General features: G+C 38.1%; 1 protein-coding gene and 1 long non-coding RNA gene across 5 annotated transcripts; one reads left to right on the top strand and one right to left on the bottom strand.

Annotated features, from left to right (window-relative positions):
• Positions 1-869: 869 nt before the first annotated feature.
• Positions 870-5,784, bottom strand: LOC103988750 (uncharacterized). Of its 2 annotated transcripts, none has more exons than XR_010497259.1 (6): positions 4,966-5,784; positions 4,329-4,420; positions 3,327-3,480; positions 3,183-3,243; positions 2,121-2,322; positions 870-2,029 (listed from the first exon to the last, which is right to left on the bottom strand). It is a non-coding gene; the product is annotated as an uncharacterized LOC103988750 (long non-coding RNA). The 2 variants fall into 2 exon arrangements; XR_671976.3 differs by having other exon boundaries at positions 2,140-2,322; positions 4,966-5,777.
• On the top strand, positions 1,117-2,955 carry LOC135640290 (uncharacterized). Of its 3 annotated transcripts, none has more exons than XM_065154593.1 (4): positions 1,117-1,842; positions 1,907-1,996; positions 2,213-2,280; positions 2,710-2,955. In XM_065154593.1, the coding sequence occupies exons 1-4, from the start codon at positions 1,117-1,119 to the stop codon at positions 2,843-2,845; spliced, it is 1,020 nt and encodes a 339-aa protein (XP_065010665.1). In that variant the 3' UTR covers positions 2,846-2,955. The 3 variants fall into 3 exon arrangements, with proteins under 3 accessions (XP_065010665.1, XP_065010664.1, XP_065010663.1); XM_065154592.1 differs by having other exon boundaries at positions 1,907-2,008; XM_065154591.1 differs by having other exon boundaries at positions 1,907-2,280.
• Positions 5,785-9,538: the final 3,754 nt, after the last annotated feature.

The raw sequence follows: 9,538 nt of genomic DNA, 5'->3' as shown, positions 1-9,538 counted from the left end.
GCTAGTCCATTCAACACACTTAACAAGAGCTTAAAGGTGACATCTCACATCTGTATCTTGTAGTAAGAAAGGATGTGAGATAACAAAAGGATCTCAAAATAGTCCTAAAAAATTTCTGAAGTTTTATTAGTAGTTAAATAAATCTTGACTATTGCAGATTAGCACAATTATGGAGAATTGTTTAGGTAAATGAGAAAAAAAAAAAGGATTAGCACATACCATATTACAGTCATACAGACATTATTCAAAAAATAGCATTGTGATTTAACTAACGAAATCATATTTATTGTTCTAATGCACAAACCTACATACATATATACATGTTTATTTGCAAGATTTTGGTATGATTTGGACGCCAAAATCTAACCAATAAATTATAATTCCATTAGTTGGAGGAGATTATTTGCCAGACTTTATTTGCTTAAAATGTACAAACATACATACATGTTTATGCGTGTATATGTTGGCCAATGGATTGATGAGCTAAGATTTTGGTACGGTTTGGAGGCCAAAATCTAACCACTCCTCTCCTATGAAAGAAGTCAATACACGCAAACTCCCACCACATTGCTGTCACCGGTTTAAGTAGGCAAAGTAGGTGATCAAACTAACGTGCATACGCAAATCAATTGCTTCATGAATTGGATAGTGAACAAAAGATATGAATAGGGTTCATTTAGTAGGCTTGTGCCAATTTGACTGTCCTTATATTAGCATTAAGATGGAAAGAAATGCATGAAGTTGTAGTAATTTGAATCAAAAATTAAATTCTTTAAATTCTAAATTATGATCAAAATAAAAAAGGATTCTTAGAACTGAGATAGTGATGAGTGAGCTTTCTTGGTGGAGACTCGAGAAAAGCAAAGTTAAGAGAGCTACCAAGAACTACCCATGGCAGCATTCATAGGCTTCCCGGCACAAGCTTCCTCTCCTACGGACCATTCCCAGCCACCACCTTCTTTATAAACTCTACAGGAGTGTGCACATGAAGTAAGCTAAGCCTGGAGAGGTAGGCTTGTCTAGAGAGAAGAGAGAGAGAGAGAGAGAGAGAGAGAGAGAGAGAGAGAGAGAGAGAGAGAGAGAGTGCTGCTGCTGCTGCCGGAGGCAGTGACAAAGATGGTGAATTGGGTGGAAGCACAGAAGCCCATCTTGCACTGGCTGGTGCGGGGTGCGGGGCTGCGCCAGCAGACCATCGAGATCGAGCCCGGCACTGTCATCAGCATGTGGGTTCCCAAGGAGAAGGTCATGGCCAACAAGAAGAAGGCCACCAACAAAGAAGTAGTTCCTGACCTGAGTAGCGATGGCAGCAGGGACGAGGAGGAAGACAAGAGGAAGAAGAAGAAGAAGCAGCGAGGCAAAGAGAAGGAGAAGCCAGCGGTGGTACTGGTGCACGGATTCGCAGCGGAAGGGATCGTCACGTGGCAGTTCCAGTTCGGGGTGCTGGTGAACCAGTACGAGGTGTACATCCCCGACCTGTTCTTCTTCGGGGAGTCGACCACCGCCGCCGCCGACCGCTCCCCGGCCTTCCAGGCTGAGTGCCTGGCCGCGGCGCTCGACAAGCTCAGCGTGCGGCGGTGCACCGCCGTGGGGTTCAGCTACGGAGGGATGGTGGCGTTCAAGATGGCGGAGCTGCGACCGGACCTGGTGCGCTCGCTGGTCGTCTCCGGCTCCGTCTTCGCCATGACGGACTCCATCAGCAGGGCGACGCTGGACCAGCTCGGCTTCGCCTCCTCCTCGGAGCTCCTCATGCCGGAGTCCATCAAGGGCCTCAAGGCCCTGCTCTCCGTCTCCATGCACAAGAAGCTATGGTTCCCGGACTTCCTCTACAAGGACTACCTCGAGGTACTGACTGCATGCATGCAAATGCCTGCTGATTCCATCCACTGATCGGTGTGGATATGAACAGGTGATGTTTAGCAATCGGAAGGAGAGGGCAGAACTGCTCGAGGGTTTGGTGATCAGCAACAAAGATGCGAAGGTTCCCTCTTTGGATCAGGTATGTGTGCAGGTATCCGATTTCTTCCATTACCTGCATTACTTCAAGGTTAATTTCCTGTTCACCAAAAATGTTGGAGATATTTCTACACATATATGTATAAACTTGTACACAAAAAACATACAATCCTTTGCGAAGCCAACCTCTTGTATGCTGCCAAAATGTGGAATTGAAGAGCATGATTATTCTTGGTGTTTTCATTTTCACATGATGCAGAGGATACTCTTGTTGTGGGGAGAGAATGACAACATATTCAACCTAGAGCTTGCCAAGGACATGAAAGAGTAAGTTTTGAATCCATCATCATTCTACTTCCATCTTTTTCTCTTCAAAAAAAAAAAAAAGGCCAGTCAATATAACAATTAATTATGCTTAAAAGTGAAAACATTTGGCTGTCATTATTCTACAAAACCATGATAAAAATATCATTGTTTCTCATCTAGTTAGACAGCATGAAGTCATATACTGCAGTAAAGTTCGTAGACAATGCATAGAATTTGGGGAATAGAGGGAAGGAAATATTGTCACACAAGTTGTTACATAAGAATAATAGAATATGACAGATTTCTTGTGCAATGACAACTTGAATGAGCTGATAACAGAACAAAGGGCAAAGAAACAAGAATTTCAATCCTACACCTTTTGCATTATTCACGCAGAAATCTGCTGACTAAAACAAATCTATCAATGTCTTTTTTGTTCATAATATGCAGACAACTGGGCGAGAAGGCCATACTACAAAGCATAAAGAAAGCAGGGCATCTTCTTCATGTTGAGAGGCCCTGCGCTTACAATCGCCACCTCAAGAAATTCCTCGCACTCGTAAAAGATGAAGGCACCGAGGAATGATCAAGTTCAAATGTCCTTTATTCAATTATAAGTTTGTGGACCAGCATTACTATTTATTTCTATCATTGCATTGAATAAACCATGTTCTTGAGCTTTCCAGTTATATTTCATAGTTAGTTCCATTGTTATTCTGTTGACTTGTGAACTTGCTGAACAAACAGCTTAAAGAACTTGTAATACTAAAGGGGAATTGGTTTTCTCAAGTGCCTCGTTACCAACATCTCGTGTTTGAATACCCTCGGTGCAGATCTTGCCCACAGTGAAACATGCTCGATAAATGCATTATCTTGTTCGCCACTAGAATACGCCACAAAAAACCTAATAATAGAGAACTTACCTGATAGACTACTGTGATTCCTCGAGAGTTCCTCCCTTGGTCTCAGGCACCCATATTATCACTACAGTAATGTGAAAGCAGTCATGGTCATGTAGATAGTAAAGATCACCAGTGAAAGAGAGGAATGAAATTAGATGCAAGTACTTGGAGTGGTATCGGTATCTTGAGAGCACACATTTCAAACTCCGGTGCTCCAGCCCAGAAGTAACTTTGCAATCATTGTTATCACAAATGATGTCAACCGGTTGGCAAGTATTCTGGAATGATTAGCAGGGCTCTTGATATTAACAGGAAGTATCTGCAATAAAAGAAAGAATGAATGAACCACAAGAAGAAATATCCACAATCATCATCAATCTAAAAGATTCATAGAGCATTGCAGTTTGGAGTCTGGGCATGAAAATTTTCAATAGATATGAGGTCTCAAAGAATCAAGTAATAGGAATTGAAGAGTGAATAAACATAATGAAGACTCCAGAAGCACATACAACATGTTCCTTATCAAAAATAGAGCAAACATAATAAACATAAAAGTAAAAGTTGATTTAGTTCATCTAGTGATATGGTCATCCTTAGAGCTCAATGGCGAGAAGATTCAAGTATCTAACAACAAAATAATTGTGACTTATAGAATGCTATTATTGTTGTTGTAAAATGATTTGATTTTTTTATGAGTATATCTTGCAACAAAGGCAAGAGCAAAAAGTTAATAAAATAAATTGCATACTTTCACGCTTAGTGTCATGTGTCTTGAAAAATAAAAAAATCATAAGCATATGCATGCTTATTATGTATCATTATTTACATATGTATGTAGAGATTAATAGGTAATGGTCCACATGTTCAAATAAACATACATATTCATAAGGTAGGCTTGCAAAACAGATCTCATATGAATCTAATTTTATTTGACTACTAATTCTGATCGTAAGGTATAATTAGAAGTACTATATTTATCTTACAATATGAAAAATAAAGCAAGATTGAAAATCCATGATTTTAGTATATCAAAAAACTGATTTTAGTAGATTGAAATTCCTGATCGGACAGCAATAACTACTACATTTTGTAAACCATTTCAAAACTTCAATTTCTCGAGCCATTTGCTGGCAGATTTGAAAAATGTTGCCTGGAAAAAACAGGAACCTGTTGATTGACTTGATTCCACTTTGCTGCTGCAGTGCATGTAGATCAATGCCTAATGGGATTGGTGTCCTGGTTGATCAGGCCACTGAATTCTGCAAAAAGCAAGATAAATTTAGTACCATACGAGCAGCCTGAAGTTAAATTTAGTATCTCGGAGATTCTGATATAAAAGTACAGACAAGGATTTCGCATGGTGAGATTCCTCACAACCATGGTTTGTTAGAGTTATTTGATCTAAGATGCCTGAAAAAACTCATAGAATTTGCAGTTCAATAACATTAAATTGAAATAAGGAGCACAAGTGAACCAATATAACCATAGCAAATTTGTGTCCAGAACAGCAAAGAAATCTACACAGAGGTTCAGATAGAGACATGAGCATCATGAACACTTGTCAGTCGAGATTTGTACTCATTTTGAGTTATCCAAACATAAGCGAAAAGGTACAAGACAATAGCAAGATTTTCGTCTCAAGACAACTCATAACTGTTGCCTTTTACTTTGAGGAGCCTCCACCGAACAAGCATACCCATCAGATAAGCCAAAAAAAGGTCAATGGTCACAGAAAGCTACGAAATAAGAAAGCTAGAATGAATAAGATGCAGAACAATCATAAGTTTCGGAAGCATGGAATGACCTGATCCACAGAGCCGAGTGCCCCTCTCAAGTTCTTAGGAACAATCTCTGATAGTTCTTGGGAACTATCAGGCAAGTGATGAGACGTCTATAGATCAAGAGTCGGACCGCATAAAACTCCACCAAAATGGATCAAACGCTTGCAGAAGGATGGTAACATACTGTCTAGGAGCTCACACTGACACTGAACCCTTCCAACAACAATCACGTCAAAGACTCATCATGATCAGATCCTGACGGGAACCAGAAAAAAGGTCAGATCTGCTTCGCTCCTTTGCGCCCGATGTCCTCCGCAATCTGTCCGCTGGAAATATTCCCCACCATGGCTCTGATGTTGGACAGAGAACCAAGAGTCGAGAACTGGCACCACCAACACACATCGCCGTCACGCCAAGCAGTAAAGAAACCGTCACACCAAAGAGAACCGGAAGGGAGAGGCCGAGGTTGGCAATGATCTCGTCCAGGGTGAGGGAAAGTGTAGCGGGCGGTGAAGCCCAACTGGATGAGCCAAGGAGGACGACGAGGGTGCAGAGGGCGACGGAGATGGAGCCGTCGCGGATCGGGATGGATGTTGGCTCTGATAACTAACCTTTTTTTTGTTTTTGTTTTTGTTTTTTTTCTTTCAAGTAACTACCAGTTTGGTTGTCTTCGAGTATCTATTTATATTAATTAAAAAAATAAAATATAAATTTTTAAGAAATAAAATTTTTTTTCATATCTCAATAATTTTTTTTATTATCATCTATTTATTTTAATCTAAATTTTTATTTTTTATTTTATGTAATCTTAACTATTTTAATTGATCTTATCATACTCTTTAATTCAAAATAGTTATAATTTAAAATTACCTTCAAAATAATAAAAATTTTATTTTGCTAAAACTTTTATAAAGATATCGACAAGTTGATCTTTGTTGCTATAGTATTTTATTTGAATTTTTCTTTTATCAATCAATTCATAAATAAAATGATATCGAACTTTAATATGTTTAATGCATTCGTAGAATACAGGATTTTTCATCATTGTATTAATAGATTTATTGTCGCAATAAATTTTAGTTGGTCCATCTTATTTTTTTAGATCTATTAGAATTTTTCGAAGTCAAATTGTTTGACATGTTATACTTATAGCCACAATATACTTCAATTCAGAGTTTAAGAGAGCAATATATTTTTATTTTTTTATTATCTATAAAATCACACTAGAGCCAGTATAAATCCTAAAGTATTTTTTCTATCATTTGTACATAATTTAAAATATTTTATCTACTCATAACAGATGCCATACTTGAGAGTTCCCATGTATCTAAAAACTCATTTAGTTGTCTTTAGGAACTTATTGATGCTTACTGATTTTTTTACTTCATTCATCGTAATTAATGCTTTTTTTTTTCTCTTGAATCCTTATTAAAACCCAAGTTAACAAAGACAGGGTCATTAGTTGTACCTTTAGATAATGTTGACTTTTTTTTTTTTTTAGCTTCTTAGTTGTAAGCTTGCTATTATCAGAGTTCAGGGCCTTATCATTTTCATATAGATAAGAGATATCTAATGAAGGACTCAACAATATAAGATATCCAAATAGTCTCTTCCATACAAGAATAACTAAGGAGGCATAAGTTCTTAATCATGTCCTTAAGATGATTAAATGGATAAAGAGGCTCATAAGTCTAGGAATGGTGCTAGATGATAGCCTGTGTATATCTTGTACTTCAGTCCCTCACAAATTTATTTTCAAAGTTTACAATAAATTTTAATATAAACAAATTTGAAGTGACTCTCCTTGATATTCTAAATATATTAAGGGAGGCTTAGAGTACTATCAAGAAAGAGAAGTCAATTCTCTATGTTGGTGAGATCAGAAAGAAAAAAAAGGCAAAGAAGTCTCTTAAAAAGGGCAAGGGTAAAGGCAAACCAGAGAAAACAAATATAGCTAAGAAGGACCCGATAAAGAACAAATGCTAGAGCTTCCACTACGGTAAAAACGAGCATCGGAAGATGAACTACAAAGAGTACTTTGTAGGAAAAAGGTGAAATAGAAGCTTAGAAAAACTTTAGGTATGTTCATGATTGATCTTCATCAGTCTAAAAATTATGATATTACATGGGTATTGGATACCGATAATGCATCTGATATCTATAATTTGTTGCAAGTTCGGGCAAAACTTAGAAGATTGGTGAGAGGCAAGGTAAACCTTAGGATGGGAAATAACGCAAAAGTTACTATTATTGCCATCGATGATGTTACCATATAATTGTCTGGTGGAGCTATTCTTCCATTAGATGCATGTTATTTTGTTCTTTTGATCATTAAATATTTTTTTATTTTTTTATTTAATAAATAGTGTACATAAATTAGTTTTTAAAAATAATAGTTGTTTATTAATTTTAGATGATGAGATCATTAGTAGAAGAATATTAAATAATAGTCTATTTATATTAGATGTTGCTTCATATGCCATGAATGTTGGTGTGTCTAAGAGGAAGCGAGATGAGGTGAACAATGAATATATGTGGTACTATAGGCTATGTTGGGAAATTCTTGGGGGCGACATCACATGTACAACGGAATAACAAAAAACAAAATCCTCAATTTCCCAAAGATTTGTTCGTCGTCGTGCGAAGATTGATGCGCAAAATTCGAAAAATAAAAAATTACGTATAAGATAAATTGTGTTACCTAGGAAGATCGTATATCCCTGAATCCCTACAGATCTCTAGGAGAGGGCGAAGGAGGTCAAGCGTCCTCCTCTCTAGTGGTGATCCACACAACAGGGCTGCGACGATGCTCCTCAAAATTTCAAGCCTGTTTTGAGGTGGAGAAGGGGGAGGAGAATAGGAGAGGCAAGCAAAGGCTCTAGCCTATGAACCACTGAATCACTCCTATTTATAGAGGTCCCCCGTCAACTTAACCATAATAGATCATCCCCTATTGGGTATTGGATCTTCATCCAACTACCCAAGCCTTTTAGATTAGTGGATCTCTATCCAATAATCTCTCATGGGCTTTTATTGGATCTCGTCCATTGGATCCAATAATTCAGAGGCTTATTGGATATCCAATAAAATAGGGGCTCCGACGGATATCTCATATTCGAACCTCTACTCATCGCAACGCCTACCATATGTGTGTGACCCTCTAGGCCCAATATCGAGCTGGTCGTGAGTCATACTTGTCATAACTCCTTTTGGCTCAGTGAATTATTATCTTCATAATAATTCATTCGACTCATCGACTATGGACGTACTAGGTCACTACGCTGCAGTCCCTAGACGATATAGGGGAATCTAATCCATTGAACTTGTCTGTCCTCAATTACCATATATCTATAGTCTATCATCCATCTAATACCCCAAAGACAGTATGCCGGGTATGGTGCTATCAGACTCATACGGTTTCTACTCGAATTTTGCTCTAATCGGATTCTCCCGGAGAACTCTTTCTCTCTCAATCCGAATGAGCCTGACCAGGGATTTTTCTGAGCAAAACCACATAAGATATTCCTCTCATAACACCGAGAGTAGATGATCCTTTATTACTATCCAATACTAATGTGTTATCATAAGAGTCTGACAAATATAGACTGATCATGAATGTACCTGAAGCTTCTCCAAGCTTCTGTTTCACCCTCTCTACAAGGTACTCTTTACATTTCCTCTTCCAGTGCCCATCTTTACCACAATGGAAGTACTGGCCTTTATCCTTTGTCGGGTCTTTCTTAGCAACCGTTGCTTTTCCTAGTCAGCCCTTGCCCTTGCCCTTGTTAAGGGACTTTTCTACTTTCCTTTTCTTTCTGGTCTTACTAGTATAGAGGACTGGCTTCTCCTTTTCTTGATAGTACTCTCTGCCTCCTTCAACATATTTAGGAGCTTTGGGAGAGTCACCTCAAGTTTTTTTATATTAAAATTCATTATGAACCGTGAAAATGAATATAGTAGGGATTGAAGCATAAGATCCACACGCAGGTTATCCTCTAGGACCATTCCTAGACCTATGAGTTTTTTTATCCACTCAACCATCTTTAGGACATGGTTTTGAACTGGTGTCCCCTCAATTATCTTAGCTAGGAAGAGGCTCTTGGATATCTCATATTGTTGAGTCCTATATTTCTCAAATAGTTTGCAAACATATAGTAGTATAGATCTGGCATCCATCTTTTCATGTTGTCTTTGTAACTCAGGAGTCATAGAGTCCAACATGTAACACTAAGCAAGAGTGGAGTTATCAATATACTTAATGTAGCAAGCGATCTCATCCTCGCTTGCCCCTTCCTCAAGCGTAGGTATCACTATATTAAGGACGTACGTGATTTTCTTCGTCATGAGAACAATTCTCAAGTTGCGGAGCCAATCCGTATAATTTGGACTAGTGAGGTGATTTGACATCAAGTATGCCACGTAAGGGATTTGAAAGCGATAATTTCCGAAAATAAAGATACGGTAGAAATAAATAACATGCAGATTTTGCAGAAAATAAACAATCAAGATATGGACTTCTATCTTAATATGCTCTCACTATTTTATTGACGAGTCACGTGACACCCTCAGCATATGAAATAGAAGTCTCCGATAGAC

The sequence above is a fragment of the Musa acuminata genome, chromosome BXJ3-6 (assembly GCF_036884655.1).
Source record: "Musa acuminata AAA Group cultivar baxijiao chromosome BXJ3-6, Cavendish_Baxijiao_AAA, whole genome shotgun sequence".
Taxonomy (NCBI): domain Eukaryota; kingdom Viridiplantae; phylum Streptophyta; class Magnoliopsida; order Zingiberales; family Musaceae; genus Musa; species Musa acuminata.
This window is presented reverse-complemented; position numbering and strand designations above follow the sequence as displayed.